Source organism: Phlebotomus papatasi, chromosome 2 (genome assembly GCF_024763615.1).
Source record: "Phlebotomus papatasi isolate M1 chromosome 2, Ppap_2.1, whole genome shotgun sequence".
Taxonomy (NCBI): Eukaryota; Metazoa; Arthropoda; class Insecta; order Diptera; family Psychodidae; genus Phlebotomus; species Phlebotomus papatasi.
In genome coordinates, this window is record NC_077223.1 from 103952630 (window position 1) to 103970891 (window position 18262).

The 18262-nt window shown below is 32.0% G+C and overlaps 1 protein-coding gene across 3 annotated transcripts in view; it reads right to left on the reverse strand.

Moving 5' to 3' along the window:
* Positions 1-18262, reverse strand: part of LOC129800544 (locomotion-related protein Hikaru genki) — a 110523-nt gene that overhangs the window by 8583 nt on the left and 83678 nt on the right. For all 3 annotated transcript variants that reach the window (XM_055845015.1, XM_055845014.1, XM_055845013.1), the window contains one exon: positions 6511-6699. In XM_055845015.1, the coding sequence (XP_055700990.1) occupies positions 6511-6699 (189 nt within the window). The remainder of the gene's footprint in view (positions 1-6510; positions 6700-18262) is intronic.

An 18262-nucleotide genomic window follows, 5' to 3' on the forward strand; every position in this document is an offset into this window, starting at 1 on the left:
TTTGAGTTCCGAAAGTGCGTGAGGGGCAGTTTCATGCAAGCACACGGAGAAGTTTCCAGTGTCTAACAATTTACTTTTTTAATCAAAATTAATTTAAAATGACCATTGAAAAGGTTTTGTAGCTGTTTTGTCGATAAAGTTCGAAATTATGGAAAGTAGTACTTTCTAAAAGTTCATAATAAAAATAAAAAAAAATAATCTTTCAGTGTTTTTTAAGTGCTTAAAAATGATGAATTTAATTGATTTAATATATTTTCAGATTGTTTTCAGCAAGATATTGTAATTTTTTTTTAGTATTATAAAAATTCAAGACTTTAAAATACTATTATAAAACTGTTATACTAAAAAGGACATGTTCTAAAGCGATATAATGACCCAACAATGTACAGAATTAGCTTAGCACTACAAAAGACATTTGTTTTGTATAAAAATTCAAAGAAAATTGGTCAATTAATGAGAAATAGGCTTGGAAATCTTTAGCGATATTTTATTTTCACTGTATGATCAATTAGTGTTCAAATTCTATTATAAAGTTCTTGTTCGATTATATTTTTAGGTTTTAGAGTCTTAGAAGACTTCAAAATAGTAATTTTAATCAATTTTGGTATCGCAAGTTTCCTATAAACACATTTTATCTTTCTCAAGAATTGCCTCATATTTATCTTTAAATTGTCCCGCAATGGGGTACTTTCACATATTCTGCTTTTCAAGTGAAATGAATTTCTCCACAATAGACTAATGAAATTAAAGGATGATTGTTATTATTTTTATTAACCCTAAATCCAACTGTAATTCACAGAATATAAAAAGTTTTACTTCTGTTTATCATCTTTTTGCAAAATGGTTCCAAAATCCATTTTGCAATTTAGGGGTGAAACTGCCCCACTCTCCTCTACACTGACTGAGAGAAATCCGAAAAAGTTAAAATAACACTCCGGAAATGTTGGGAAATGTTTATTTTACCTTGCAGTATTGGTCCGAAATCGGTGTAAATATTATGCTTTTTAGGTGTATTAGGGGTTAAAGTTACCCTTTTCATGTTATTTTTACCCTTAAAAAGGTGTAAAATTAACATAAAAAAATGTTAATATATTTTTACACCTAATAAATGTTTAAGTTATGAAGAAAAAATGCTAATTGCACCTCCGTTTTTCTCTCAGTGTAAGAACAGCAAAATGCTAAAAAAACATGTTCATTTTTCATTGGAATAGCACCATAAGACTAGATATCAAAATATATTGCTATTAAATCAGAGTCGAGTAGTCCAGCCTTAAATTCCAGGACTAATGGTTTATGACATTTACGAGTATATTGCTTGAATCTAGCCATCGTTTTTTTTTATATCTTATGCTTCGTGGATGCACTGTCTGCCTAAGAACAATAGTCAATAAGTCAAGTGGTAGAGCATTCGCTTTATGATGCAAGTGTCCCGGGTTCGAATCCCCTTTAGGTCACCAGGAATTTTTCTGACGTTAAAGGTGTTCCGCATTGCATTCAGTGAGCTTCAATGCACTTCATTCCATAGGGCATAGGACTGATAACCCCATCCCTGTATAAGAAAAAATAATAATGGATGATCCGAACTCCCCTTGCGGTAAGGAGTAAGGCCTAAGTTCCTCTATGGAACGCTGTGTCATCTTTATTATTATTATTCAGATTCTTAAAAAAAATGTGTAATGTTTAAAGCCAGAGTATGTACGAAGCCTGAAATACTTCCCCTATTGGTATAAAATCTAATAATATTTAGACAAAATACTGAAGTCCATGTTGAATAGAGAATTTCTATGGAACGGACACGAACAACACAATGAAAGCTTTCAAAAATGGTTTTATTCTTTCATGTGATTTCTCTTGTCTGACTTGGTCCAATGATTCTTCAATCATTTTATTCCATCTCTGAAGTATGTTTGTGAGAGTTTTTGCAAATATGCTTCTAGGCTGCTATTTGTTCTTTAGTCAACCAAAAAGCTTTCCGGTAAAATAGTTTGACGCAAGGGAGAGATATTGCGGTAGGATGTAGTGTAGGGAAAGTGCCCATGCTTGATACCATTGGAAGCTTCGTAATGACTAAATTTTCTATGTTTTACAATATATATGTGACTCATCGCAATCATATTTTAAAAACTATGGGAAAGTGGCCAGTTTTTAAAATATATTGCGGAGTCATGTTTATTGAGAAACATAGGAAAAATTTAGTCGTTACGAAGCTTCCAATGGCATCAAGCATGGGCACTTTCCCCTACAGTTCATCAGAAGTGAATAGAAGTCTTAAGCGGCCTTTAGACTAGGTCCTAAAATTCTCAATAGCAACCAATGTTATTGGTTGCTACTGTTATTGGTTATCGATATTGGATACTGTATATTTTAATTTGAATACACAGAAAAAGAGTTTCTTAAAATTATTCGTAAATTTTTGTGAATTTCTGTTTGGGACTTACGAAATGCTCGTAAATCATATAACTCCCAAAAAAGTTTATAGTTTTCCACAAAAATTGTTCGTAACATAAAAACTTGAGCATTTTTTGCTCTTTTACAAACATTTGTTCGTATATTTTTGTTTTTCTGACAAAACTTTACGAACAAATGACGAATTTAATGCACAATTTTCAAACAAATGTTTGTAGAAAAAACAAAAAAAATGCTTGTCAAATTATCATGTCAAATCTGTCAAATGTCTTGATATCTTTAAATCAAAGACACAAACCGTACAGATTTCAAGATTTCTTATTCTGGAATCTATATTTCACGATTTCAAGACATCAAATTTCTTGTTTTCTTGAAATAATTCCAAGAACCTCTCCGATGTGCTTGGAATTTCCATGAAATTAACAATTTGAAGATATTTGACGTCTTAAAATGTCAATTCTAGTGTTCTAGAATTGATAATCTTGAAATTCTCACGGTTTGTGTCTTACATTTCAAGATTTCAAAACATTTGACATCTTGATTTTGCTTTTTTGATTTCAGAATATAAAAATCTTGAAATTTTCTTGACCTTGATCTTGATCTCGGTGTCAGAATTGAGGACATTGTTAACAAACTGATACCCGACAACTGATGTCAACTCATGCCCGGACTATCTTATGTCACCCGGATAAAAAGCAAAAAAAAAATGCATATTAAAATAGAAAATGAAGAAATAACGAAATATCTTAATCTCTCAGATATGATTTAAAGTCGTTCACGATTAATTTTACAAATTTTGTTGGCCAAACTGCAATATTTTACTGAACACACATGCTTCTGTCATTTTAAATTGCAAATGTGTAATGTGTGCATTACCCATTTGGCAATTAATTTCGTGTCAAAATTTATTCATTGATTAAACATTTGTTTGTTGATTACTCGATTAAATAGCTCTTAGGTAATCTCATATTTATTAAAGTTTTACAATTTTTAAAGCATGCTACTTCTTTGAAGTTTTTCGTATTTTTTTTAAATTTTGAATCACATAATCTTTTTAATTTCATTTAATTAATTAAAAACAAGTCCAATTCGAGCGAAATAAAATAGAATTTAATAGAATAAAAAAGTTCATTTTTCGCGTATTTCATTTCCAAAAGCTCTCTCAGAGTGTTGAAAGCTGTTTTCCCTCTAATCACTTTATATAAGGCTTTTTGGGATTTTGTATGTTGAATGCATTTACCTTCACCGTCAAAGTTTTACAGTGAAGAAAATTATTTTGACAATTTTACGCATTTTTTGATGACATTCTGTAAAGACGTGACGAATATTAAAATTGTGTCAATTAAAAATAAAAGTGATCATCAATCTCTTTAAATCAAATTGAGAATGCCAAGATTTTCCTATTATTCTTTTTCAATTCTCCTTTTACCGGGAATATTTATAAACTGTCAAAATTTTCACAGTAAGCCAAGACACACACCTGAAAAAACACTTTTACTTCTAGTTTCGTCCACATGGAGGCCGAAGTACTTCCTGTTCGAATTTGAACGTATATTGAGTGTCAAATGTATCTTTTTCTGTTTTCTTGTGCGGAACATCAAAGAAACAAGGCTGAGTTCATTAATTCACCTCATAATCACTGAATAATGCTATACTACGTTCAGTAATAACCTTCCCGATTTGAGAGCCCTCTCCGGTTGAGGTTTTTTCTGTACCGATTCGAAGGTAAATCAAAGAGAACTTACCTAAAAACCCGTTGGAAGTTCGAAAGTTTAAACCGACGAGTTACACAAAAGTGATCAACTTTAAGAACGTTTATATAAATGAAACTGCAATTCAAACGTTCTGCCAACCGAAAATTCCACAAAACTACATAAAACTTCACATTTTGCAGCAAACGTTTACACATTGTTGTTGACGTTGTTGGCGAATGAAGTATCAAGAATACCGAAATTCGAAATGGCAGAACAATCAGCGCTAAAGCAGCCAAATATGTGATCTCCCACTTTATGCTTCCGCTAGATTTTCTAAAGTTATTACTGAATGGTTCTGTTCAGTAATAACCTTTCAAAGAGGCAAAGCCAAAGCAAAACCCATTCGAAAATCTATCGGAAGACTAAAGTGCAAGTTCACGTACTCGCCGTTTTAGCACTGATTTTTCCGTTATTTAGAATTTCGATAAACTTGACACTTCAATCGTAAACTGTCAATCAAAAACCGTCTGTAAGCATTTGCTGCAAAAAGTGAATTTTTGTATAGTTTTGTGGAATTTCAGGATGGCAGAACGTTTGAATTGCAATTTCATTTAAATAAATGTTCTATTCGTGAACTTGTTTAATTTCGTGCAACTCGTAGGTTTAAACGTATGAACTTCCAATGGGTTTTTAGGTAAGTTCTCTCTGATATGCCTTCAAATAGGCACAGAAAGAAAACCTCAACCGGAAAAAGCTCTCAAATTAGGAAGGTTCTTAATGAACGAGAGGATTCTTATCATTCAAAAATTCGAAGATCGATATATAAAAAGCCAAGTGACATTCCTATTTCTTGATAGTTTCGAGAGATGGCTGAAATACCTCCTGTTCGAATTTCGAAGTATACTTCGCGAGTGCATTGGGAGTCAATTTATGAAATCATTTTTGAAATACGCCTGAATGTATACTATTTTGTGACGCGGGAAATTTAAAGACATGCTTATTTTTCAGTATAAAACTTTAATTTCTTTTATTAAGGTGAAAATTTTAAATATTCTAACAATTTTTTGAAGAACTTTGACCAAAGAGTACTGTTTGTTGATGAATTTCTTTTACAGTTCAATCTTTTTGTTTGAAGTACTTTTACTCCGCGCGACATTCGTTCTACTGCCGATTTATTCAAAAGAAAGCCGCTGCGGGTATGCAAATTTTCTCGATGCATAATGCCATTTCGCGCGTTTTTTTCGGTCCCCAAAATGTGCATAATGTCGGAACTGAGTGTATAGCAATGATGCTAGTATTTCTTTCTGTTCCATTGTTAAATTACTTCATAATAACTGAGTAACTCTCTTTTTCCAGCTTCTTCGTGTGGTATTCCATAAATTTTCCTAACCTTGTACGAAAATTTTAGTATAAAAATTCGAAATTGCGTTTAAATTTTCGGACATCAATGACATTTTGTGTAAATAGAGCTCTATCGGTGTAAAGGTATTGCAGTACAACTCTGGCAGTTACAACGTTAAAACATTAAAATTCTATAAATAAAATCGTAACATTTAAGAGCAAAAGTCATAGTTTCAAGTTATTTTTAATAAACAAGAATGTAAAATTTTGTTAGCGTGCAAATTATTACTTAACTAATAATAATAAACACTGACGTAGAAAAATGAAGTAACATAATCGCCAAATGCGGTTACACTACTAAAAAGCGAATTTGAATTGGAAAATGAGAAAAGGAATTTGCAACAGGGTCGTTGAATAAATTTTTCATCACTTTTTAGATTCTGGTAAGTGTCTCCGATAACTATTTTCCAACTTTGACAAAACGAATTATTTGAATAAAAAACAACCAAATATTATTAAAAATTATTCTTACAATTAATCTCTTAATCTTAGCTTGAAAAATAATCAAAGATCCTATGAGCTCAAGAAGGCTTATCCTCGGAAAATTTTTCTCTTATATATCTTCGGGTTTCGTGCCAAGATTGAGAGTCGGTATATTTTTCTACATTTTTTGGGTCACGTTTTAGCAAATGCCTTTTGCAAAAATTCATGTTACCATCCATACTTTTAAAAAATTCAAACAACACTCCCCCATCAGTTGGAGTGACTTTAAAAAAAAATATCGAAGCAAAACCATGGTAAAAGAATAACTTGGGGGACAGAGAAGAGCACTTTAAAATCTCAAATACAATACCGGACACACAATGCACACATTTCCGATCAATTGTGGGAATTGTGGTGTATCTAGAACTAGGAGTATCTGGTATAAATTTTCAACTTTCTTCCATTTATCGATTCTCGATGAGTCTTTGATTGCTCTCCAGGGTTGGGAAGTGTGTTGTGTGTGTTTTGGGGGGGTAGTGCAGAGGCTGGTGGTGTGGAAATTAAAAGAAGGGTAGAGGATACTCACAGAATGGAGGTGGTTGAGACCACAACCCAGTTTCGGCGCAAACAATACTCGCCTCACCCACCAGGATGTGTCCCTCGGTGCAGCTGAACATGACCAGGGCGCCGACAGGGTAACGTCGTTGGCTGTTGGAGCCACTTGTACCATCAATACGACCATTTATCGGTACGAGAGGTTGCGGACACTGGATTGCTGGACAAATCGACAAGACACACCTTGTATTATTTCAACAATGTTACTCCCTAATCTCATGTTGATTCCCACCCTCATGTTCCACACAATCCTCATCCCACCGCAGCTGCCCAATTTCCATCCCAACACTCTGCTATCTCTCTAATTGGAAATTGATTTAATGCCCCAAGAGTGTTGATAACATGGCACAAGCATTTTTCTTTCAAGCCCTCTCTCTTCCTCTCAAATTACAGATTAACAGATTCAACACCAGAAAAAAAATCTCCCCTTGTGAGAAATGTGCTTTAAAGAAAACCCTCTTAACCCACAATTATCTCTGTGAAGCTTAAAAAGCTCCACACTTCATGGGCCATAAGCGGCTATTTCTCAACCAAATTCATTTATCTTAAAGCAAAATGGAAGGCAAATTGTAAAATATATAGGTCGATCCAGACAGTTGGCTATCTTATCTCGGATTGTACTCTCACCTCGGACCATCTCTCGTAAGAAGTGATGCTAATTTCAGTTTGGAATGTTTTGTCACTTGCAATTTTAAAGCGGTATGGTGTTAAGTAATAGAGCAATCGTTCTTGAAACGGGTCCCGATCAAAATCCCGAAAGCTAAAATCTCCACGATTGCACACATGACTTTAAATCCATTGATGGGATTTTGTCTTTCGGTATTTTGCCTTTTGGATTTTAACTTTTCGGGATTTTGAATTTTTAGATTTTAGATTTTCGGGATTGTGACTTTTCGGGATTTTGGCTCTCGGGATTGTGACTTTCGGGATTTTGGCTTTCAGGATTTTGGCTTTCTGGATGTTGGCTTTTCAGGAATTTGGCTTATGGGATTTTGGCTTTTCGGGATTTTGGCTTTCGGGATTTTGAATTTTTAGATTTTGGATTTTCGGGATTGTGACTTTTCGGAATTTTGGTTTCTCAAAATTTTGGATTGTGATTTTCGGATTTTAGCTTTCTGGATTTTGGCTTTTCAGGAATTTGGCTTTCGGAATTTTGGCTTGTCAAGATTTTGGATTTTCGGGATTGTGACATTTTGGATTTTGGCTTTCAGGATTTTAGCTTTCTGGATTTTGGCTTTTCAGGAATTTGGCTTTCGGGATTTTGGCTTGTCAAGATTTTGGATTTTCGGGATTGTGACATTCTGGATTTTGGCTTTCTGGATGTTGGCTTTTCAGGAATTTGGCTTATGGGATGTTGGCTTTTCAGGAATTTGGCTTTCTGGATTTTGGCTTTCAGGATTTTAGCTTTCTGGATATTGGCTTTTCAGGAATTTGGCTTTCGGAATTTTGGCTTTTCGGGAATTTGGCTTTCGGGATTTTGGCTTTTCGGGATATTGGCTCTCGGGATTGTGACTTTCATGGATTTTGGCTTTCAGGATTGTGACTTTCAGGATTTTGGCTTTCAGGATTTTGGCTTTTCAGGAATTTGGCTTTCGGGATTTTGGCTTTTCGCAATTTTGGTTTTCGGGATATTGGCTTTTCGGGATTTTATCTTTCGTGATTTTAGCCTATCAGTATTTTGGCTTTTCGGAATTTTGGCTTTCGTTATTTTGTCTTTTGGGATATTATCTTTCGAGATTTTGCCTTTACGGATTTTGTGCTTTCGGGATTTTGTCTTTTCACGATTTTGGCTTTCGGGATTTTGAATTTCGGGATATTGGCTTTTTATATTTTGAATTTTCAGAATTTTGGCTTTCAGATTTTCAGCCGGTACCGAATGAAAGAAATCTGGGTTCAAATCTTTAATTACTATAGAAAAGTGGGATCTAATGCAAAATTACCCAGTGTTACGGAATGCTTAATATCGTGACTTTGAAGTAAATTCGAGTTTTAAGGAAAGTTATGGTCTATTCCATATAATTTACCTAAAATAGCATAAAAGTATAACAATTGAATTTCAAATTAAAATTGATTTATCGATTCATAACCACAAACCACCTCATTAGCTATTTGCAATCTCTTGGAATGAATTATGACTTATTCAGAATTCAAAGACCTTTTCAATGAACTAAAACATGCTCTAGTCAGTTAAAAAATACATTTTTAAAAGTACTTCGGACGACTCAAGCTTTGAACAATTCAATTTTTTCTCTATGTTCCTTATGGATTTCACCCATATTTTCTGAAAATTTGAGGTATTGGATTAGCTATTAAAATATAATAATATTATAATGGGCCAAATTCATTTATAACACATTGAAAAAAAATAATTGTTCGAAGCATAAATCGCCCGAAGGTAGTGCCCTTTCCCCTATCTATAAAAATGTCGAGTGTTAAGCAGTTTGCAGACTAGAAGTTTAGCCCAGTTTCTGAAGGTCTGAAAATTCTAAATATCAATCAATTTTATTGTTTTATCAGAATCTAATTTTTTCAATCACAAGTAGATCTTGAAAAATTCGAAGATCTATTTGAAAAGCCAAAAACGAGACATTCTTTCTTCTTGATACCGTCGTTGCGGGTGACTTTGCACGTTTTTTCGCTGTTTTTCAACTTTGCCCTCTAAAAGTGGATAGTTAAAGTGAAGGGAGGGGGGTTTTTGAGTAAAATTATTTGTATTCAGTTGTTAATGAATGGATTTTGTGCCACTAGCATTAATTTTATAAAATTTTACTATGTTTAAAAAAATCAAGAAAAAAGGCTTGCACTGGGGATAAGGTGCGGGTGACTTTGCACTTTTTAATAAATACTAAAAAATCAACAATTTCTGATTATAAACGACAATGAAGATCTTCACATCTAAGGGTAAGATGCACGAGATCTACAAGATGACATGATTGCCATCTTGATTTGACGTTTCTGTCCGCCATTTTGAATAACTGTCAAAATCTAAAACAGGTTCGATTGGGTTGAAATTTTAGTATGTTGTAGCTGATATCAAGACCTTTTCAGAACGTATGTATGTTCCGGTCTACGTCAAGTATTTACCTTGATACAGAGGCTCAAGGTTTGAAAATTTGAAATATTCATACTTTGGCGATCTTTATTTTCTAATCCTGAATTTTGAAACCTAAACGAAATGCCTCAGTAACCATTAGAAATGGTTGAGGCTTTTATTTTATATATTTATTTACTCTTACATAATTAAAAAAAAATAAATGAAAAGTGCATTTATTTATTTTTTTTATTTTTTCATCTTTGCAAAAGTTTTTCAGATCTTCAAATAATATGCTGTTATAAAGAAAAACATTACTTTTCTTGTTGTTTGTTATTTAGATCTCATCGCCTAACGATAATACTGCCTTTTTTGTGATGGTTTCGATGAAAGAAGCTCTCCGTAGTTCTGTATTAATGAAAATGTCAAAATTTTGAACTTAGAGTCCCAGTATCCAGACAATCGCTTGACATAGGTCGGATTTTATATATGTTCTGAAAAGGTCTTGACATCAGCCAGAACATACTAAAATTTCAGCTCAATTGGATAAGTTTTCTGTTTTGACAGTTATTCAAAATGGCGGACAGAATCGTCAAATCAAGATGGCGACTACACCATCTTGTAGATCTCGGTCATTTTATCTTAAGTTATAAAAAAATTGGATAATTTTTGGCCAAATACTTCTATAATAAAGCTTAAGAAAGTCCATTACAAGCAATTTTATAATATAAATCATGCGTTCTTAGGAAGACTATAGTGAAAAAAAGGAATTTACTAAAAATAATGAACAAAATCGAAGTGGATTATTCTAGCCAGATAAATTTAGAATAGATTTGGGCAATTTACTTCTCTGAAATCGATTTTGGAATTGCATCTTCAGATAACTTTTTCGCGGAGTCGTTTTTTGACAAAATACCTATACTAGGATTTCATTGACTATTACTGAAACTACAAGAATCCTTTTGAGGATCATTGTACCTTACTTGGTACTTAACATATCCCTATATACTTTGACATGGTAGACCGGATCGGCGAAGACTATCAATAAGTGCTAGAATTGTTCAAAGTCTCACGAACAGCAGAGTGCAAAGTCACCCGCAACGACGGTACTTTCGGAAGGTGGCTGAAGTACGTCCTGTTCGAATTTCGAAGGTCTCAAGCGTCAAAGTGTTGGTCTTCACTTTGTTGTGAGGAATTACAAAAAGCAATGACATTTATTGTTTCTATCGCATTTTAAAAACTCCATAATTACCGAGTAATTCTTTTGGTAGCTTTTTAGTGTGATATTTGATAAATTTTCCCCATCTTGTTCGCAAATTTAGTATGAAAATTCGAAATTGAATTTGAATTCTTCGAATATCAACGACTTTTTCTGCAAATGGAGTTTTATTTGCCTTTTATCCAAGACACTATTGGAGAATCAAAATCTACTTTTGTTTGCACCCAATAGGTCAAATGGGTCAATTACATAATAATGCAATTCTAGTATTTTTTTTAAACATCTTGAATTCTAAGAAATTAGAGCAGTTAAGGCAAATGATTAAGTCTTCGGTCTGAAGCGCGTATTACAGTGAGGTTAGTGAGTTTTCTAGACTTTCTATTTCAGTTAAGACACAAATGAGAGTATTATAACAGATATGTGAGAGATTTTATTCAGACACAAACCGCAAGGGGAGATTTTCCGAGATTCACCTGTGCATAGCACATGTGCCCACAGTCAGTGCACTGAATTTCGAAATATCTCCGACTAAACGCGCCTTTTTCGTGGGAAGGGTATCTGTTTTCTTAAGGTATCTATATTCTTAAAGTATTTGTTGAATTTTGTACGAAATTGAAAACATTTTATGGCTCTGAAGTCTTTTATAATATTTATAGTTAGAATTGGCCACTGAAGCTTTCCACTAGAATATTTTTGAGCTCAAGTAGCAATTGGGGGTTGAAAGGCTGTAAGGAAAATTGCACAATTGTTGCTTCAAGAGGCATATATATTCAGACATTTAAATTAATAACAAAGCCTTGAATGTCCATCAAGCTCAGAAACACTCAACTATACTCGACCGAGAAGAGAACGCAATATCAGTCTATTCAATCTTTGCTGAAAGCTCAACACTTGGCAGCTTGAAGAATATGTCCCCTGTGATTTTATTATAATGTTTAATTTGATTTTGTCTACAACAAAAAGTGTTTGTGCCGAGAAAGAGTGAGGGGATGTTCTATGCGGGGGAGGCATGGCGAAAAGGGGATTAGTCAAGTACAAAGCTGTGTAAAGTGATTACAATCTTATCGGGGAAAGCTTTGAAAATCACTCACTTGCAAAGTAACACTCTTCAATGAGATTAAACTGCGAGATTAGATTAATTTCCTGTGATTTTTCTCTTTTTCCCTTCCACATTGAAAATTTTTTGGGGGTATAAAGGCATCATCTACAACATTTTTGGGCAATGTTTAATTGAACAACATTGTGAATTACATCTTTAACATCCATTAATTACATATCAAAAGCAATTGTTTGGGGAATTTAATTAAAAAAATACTCGAACATTTTTTGGTGACTAAATACCACGATGAACAATTTATGCCATTTTGTGAATTTTAATAAATAATTAGTTCCATTGAGAAAGGGAAAAGCTCAATTTTAAAAACAAAATTGAAACACTCAACATCAACGCTTTTCTCTGTGAATTCAAATGCAATGTTCCGCTTTCTTTTTATTTCAAAGTATAAGAAAAAAAGCTCCACTACTTTTTCCTTTAGAAATTTCTGGATAAAGCTTTGGTGGAAAAAAATAAAAAAATAAATAGCATATTGCGGAAGCAATTCAAAAGTGTAATATTCTTTAAACACCCTTTCTCACTCAAAAGTTTTCATGAGAAGCTTAGGGCAAAATGTTATTTGGTATTCCCTTTCACAAAAAGAATTTATGGATATTGGGAAATAACACATAATTTTAAAAGCACACATGTATAAAAAAAAACTTTCTCGAATCATGAATAAAATCGAAAAAATAAATTGATGGATATCTGTGTCAAATAATTTACAATAATTCACTCAAGGGCATTATGTAAATTTTCTCTGTTTAATTTTTATGGAAATATGAGGCTAATTTAATATTTTTTTATTTATATAATATTTTCACACCGTGGCAGAAAAAAAAGTTGTGTCGTTTAAAAACCACAACGTATCGATCGTTGGTAGAAAAAGCGCTTATATACCGTCTGGCTTTAAGGGGATAAAAACGGATATTTCTAAGAAAAATATTCATCCTACATAAATTATGCAAAATAAGAATTATGTAAATAATTCCATGGATCGACTAACATGTAGATTCTGTTTCGCATTTTTCTCACATTACTGATTTGAGGTCAGAAATGATGAATTAACATTATTCGCCCCCTCGACAGATGGTGAAGGAGAAAAACCTACAATGTGAATGGCATATTAGACCAAAATATACATAGATCTTTCACCAATTGTTAGCATACACTCCCAACTAAATTTTTAGACACAGATACAATTCACCATAGAATGTAATTAAATTTGTTCAATAATTATTTCATTTTTAATACAAACCAAAAATTATTGCTCCAGGGTTAAAATTCCCAATTATATTTTATGCGAAATAATTTTCCAATTAAATTATTCGGTTAGCGAAAAATATGTACCGGTCCCAAATAACAAATACCTCTATCAGCAGAAAAAAAGCTCTATCTCTGAATTATATTTTTGATTTCAATGGAGAGATAATTTTTATTGAAATGAACTTTTGTGAACTCGTTACCTTTGTCCGACCTGAAAGGACATTTATGTTCGTTACATACTTATGCAAATACAAAAAAGACTTTTATCATGTTTCTCTTTTACTCTATCAGTCGCATAGTTTTCTTTGAGTTTAAATATTCTAGAATGATATTGAACCAGATAATGCTACAATCGCATTTAGATTACAAGGAAAGTCCTTCAACTCGAAATCGAAGCTATTACTTAAAGAAATTTATCAAATGAATGTCTTTTAATAAAGTAAAATTAATTTATTAATACTACGTATCCGGAAAATGGTGTACTTAAACTTAAAGTGAGAGAATTTCAACTTATTGCTTAATAAAGTAATAGTTTTAGTTCTAAAAAGAGGTAAAAATAAATGATCAGTGAAATATAAAATTCTGGTTAGTAAAAAAATCATAAGAAATTACGTACAGTTAACTCTTTTCATTTTCATTTTCCTTTTGCCAAATTTCCATGATGCTTTTAGAGTTCTAAATCAGAGGTGGGCAAAAACCGTTGAAACCGAATAAACGTCAAATGAAACATGTACGTCAATGGTCAAACCGCTAGAACAAACTTATTTTGACGTTTATTCTGTTTCAACGGTTTTTGCACACCTCTGTTCTAAATTGAGTAGTAACTCATTTTTTTAATGATGACCAAAATTTATTTTTTTACTTCTCATTCGCTTCGCACAGAGTCATGCAAAATTTCATTAAAATCAGTATCAAAACTAGTTAAAAAATAATGTATTAATTCTTAAAATCAATGTCTAAAAGATCTAAAATCAGTCCCATTCCAAAAAATGAATCCCAAAATTAGTTAAAGTGAATATCATTGTAAGAAATGAATGCCAAAATAATTTTTAAATCAATACCATTCTAAGAAATCATTGGCAAAGTATTTTAAAATCAATAGCATTGTAAGAAATAATTGTTAAAATACTTTTTAATCAATACCATTGCAATAAATCAGTGCCAAATAAATTAAAATTAATACCATTGTTAGCAGTCAATGCCAAAATTATCTAAAACTAATACCATACCGAGAAATTGATGCCAAAATGACCTAAAATCAATACCATTGTAAGAATCTAATGTTATAATGAATTAAAATCAATACTATTGAAAGAAATCCTTAGAGAAATGATCTAAAATCAATACCATTCTTAGAAATCAATCTCAAAATTACTTAAAATCAATACCATGGCATGAAATCAGTCTCAAAATTATTTAAAATCAATAACATTATAAGAAATCAATACCAAAACTATCTATACTCAATACTATTGTAATAAATCAGTATCTAAATTATTTAAAATTAATACCACTGTAAGAAAACAATTTTAAAATTATGTAAAGTTAATACTATTGAAAAAAAACAGTGTCAAATTGGTCTAAAATCAAATACTATTTTAAGAATGCATTATCACAATACTTTAAAATTAATATCATTATAAGAAGTCAATGTCAAAGTGGTATAAAATCAATACCATTACAAAAAATCAATGCCAAAATTTTCTAAAAAAAAAATGTATGCCAAAATGATTTAATATTAATGCCAAAGCGATTTAAAATCAATACCATTGCGAGAAATCAGTACCAAAATGAATTAAAATCCATATCATTCCAAGAAATCGTTGTCAAAATACTATAAAATCAGTACTATTGTATGAACCAATGCCAAAATTATTTTAAAAAAAACCAATACCATTGTAAGTAAACAATACCAAAAAAATTTCAAATCAATACCATACTGAAAAATGATCTAAAATTAGTACCATTTTTAAGAAATCAAGGCCAAAATTATCTAAAAATGTATACCAAAATGATTTACGATTAATACCAAAGCGATCTTTAATCAATACCACTGTACGAATCAATACCAAAATTATTTAAAACCAATACCATTGTAAGGAAAAAAGTACCAAAATGATTTAATTAAATCAATACCATGCTAAAAAATCTATATGAAAATTATCTAAAATCAATACCATTTTTAAGAAATCAATGTGAAAATTATTTACATTCAATACCACTGCAAGAAATCAATACCAAAATGATTTAAAATCTATATACCATACTGAAAAATTACTGAGATGCCGCACCACTTTTGTACTTAGATTAATGTACAGGAACATGAATAAAGAAATAAATTTAAAAAAAATAATGCCAAAATGATATACAATTTATTTCACAATGCAATGATCAAACTTACTTGATTTTAATACCAAAAATCTCTATAATTATGCGACAAAGTTATAGAAGCCCTTTGTGCCCCAAAATTAAGATATGTTAGAGCATTACTTTTAACTTGTGCAGAAAATTGTCTTCTAAGTAATTCTCTCAGGAAGGATAAGTCTATAGAATTAAAGTGTATTTATGGATATATCTCCTAGAACATTGAATATGCATTTTTGTGGTTGTAAAGTTAGAAACTCTCTTAAGACTTTATTTGTCTTGCAACATTCTTGAACGGAAGTTTTGCAAAAGAAAATTTATATTACGACTCTCCATTGCTCTTCTAAAAGTTGGTCAAATGCATGATTTTCAATCAATGAAATTTCTAGATCATTTGGTTTAATTATTTTAATATACTTTAACTTTTTTGCATCCTTTGGGATACTGGGTACCAAAAAAAAATGGGCTATACTCTGATAAAACTGTAAGGATGCTCAAATCTAGGATATAGAAAACCGAAAAGAGAAAATCTTTCTCCTGAACATTCTTTTAGTACTTTACTGTTCTCAAATGCTTCTGTATTACCGACTTTTCTTTTTGTTGATTCCTGTCTCGACTGTTTCCCCAATCCTCGCTGAGTTTTAAAACCATCAAATATTTGTGAGAGGAACTAACACAAAGAAAAGTCGATAATGCAGAAGCATTTGAGAACAGTCATGTGCTAAAAAATTTCCGGGAGGAATATATTTCTTTTCATTTTTCATTGGATTAGCACCATAAATCGTGAAATCGCCTGGTTAAATATGTTAGAGCTGGGTTAAAACTAATAGGGTTTATGGTAAACCATTTGCTGATTTTTCTTGCAATTGAGAAACTCAATGGAGTTTTAGACCGTTTTTTATTATTTTTACCTTTAGAAAACTTCATAGTAAAACAGTTTAACTGTCGATTAATGCTTAGAAACTTAAGATCAAGGGTTTTCTAGACCTTTTTACGGTTTTCAAGAAGTTTTTATGACCTACAAAACTATATAAAAATTGTCTGAGTTATTATTCTATAATATATATTTTTTAAAAAATATATTTCTCATTCAGAGATTAAAAAAAATATTTTTACGAATCATTACAAGGTTAATGGTTCTTAAATTTTTCAATTTTCCTAAAACTTTAAATTTTTCAAGAAAGTTTTTATTAGGAATTTATTGTGCTAACTAAAAGGGGACATCTTTTTCCTGATTTTTTTAGCACTCAACTGTTCTCAAGTGCTTCTGCATTACGGGTTTTTCTTTGTGTTGGTTCTTATAATGACTAATTGGTGGTTTTAGAACACGATGTGTGATCCAAAAATGTCGTGACAGGTACGAATACAAAGAAAAGTCGATAATACAGATGCACTTGAGAACAGTCATGTGCTAAAAAACATTCAGGTGAAAGATTTTCCTCTTTTAGTTTTCATTGGAGTAGCACCATCGCCGTAACCGAAAATATTTGCAAAATGGCTAAATAGCACTGAGAGAAATCCGAAAAAGTTGAAATAAAATTCTGGAAATGTTTATTTTACCCTGCAGTATTGATTCAAAATCGGTGTAAATATTATGCTTTTTAGGTGTATTAGGGGTTAAAGTTACCCCTTTTCATGTTAATTTTACCCTTAAAAAGGTGTAAAATTAACATTAAAAAAATGTTGATATATTTTTACACACAAAAAGTGTTAAAGTTATGAGGAAAAAAAGTTAATTCCACCCCCGTTTTTTCTCAGTGAGTGAATGAAGAATTGCAAGTTCTAAAAAGAATTCAAGGACTGAAATAATAAATTGTCTTCTTATGTTAAAAAAAGGTCCAAGAAAACTTAATCTTAAGATGTTCTGAAAATATAGAGTCAGATTACAACAATTATTCCTGAAATATCTTTGCAATTTCACTCAAGAGAACTGACAAAAAAAAAGTCCGGGCATGCAGAGAAAATTCCCCATATATGTCTCATGTATCACGTTATTTCACATTAAAATCTGTGACGGTTGAATCCTGACTTTATATATTGCAAAATGTAAACCCCAAATAGTGGTATATTTTTCCACTTTTCCAACCCTACAAGAATTAATTCAATTTGACAATGTTTCAGTATAAAATTTCAGATAAAATGGATAAAGTTGAGAAAATTTCTGCAGGTCTAAAAAAAAAAGTGTTTCGTTGATGTTAGCTGCATCGATAATAGTTTTATTCAGTGTTGTGGAAGAATGCAATTTATTCTACGTACATTTAGTCTAATATGACTAAAATGTGATTTATGCAAATACGCTATAATACGAGCTTTGGCCATTTGAAATTGCATCGCCAAATCCCGTCCAAATCGGTATTTCCATACCATGGTATTCTATCTAAGGATTCTTTTTTTTACCAGAGGTTTTTGAGGCACTTGAGGTCAAACGGTTAGAGATAGCAACATAGGGTTTTCGAAAGTCACACTTTTATGTTGATCCTATATCCAGGCAATGGCTTCAAAAATATTCCCCGTTACATTTTTGAGCTAACCCAAACTAATCCCTATAGCCAACGGCCGCAGCGATTCAACTGGATTTCCAGCAGCCTTTTCTGCCATGTCCACTGATTTTACTGCAAAAAATCCGCGTGGAATTCCCTGGATTTTACCGCTCAAAATCCGCGTAAGCTTCCGAGATGGAATTTGACGCTAAATTTCTTCCTAGCGTTCCATGGACGTTTGCGGAACTCTGTATAGGACCGTCTAATAAG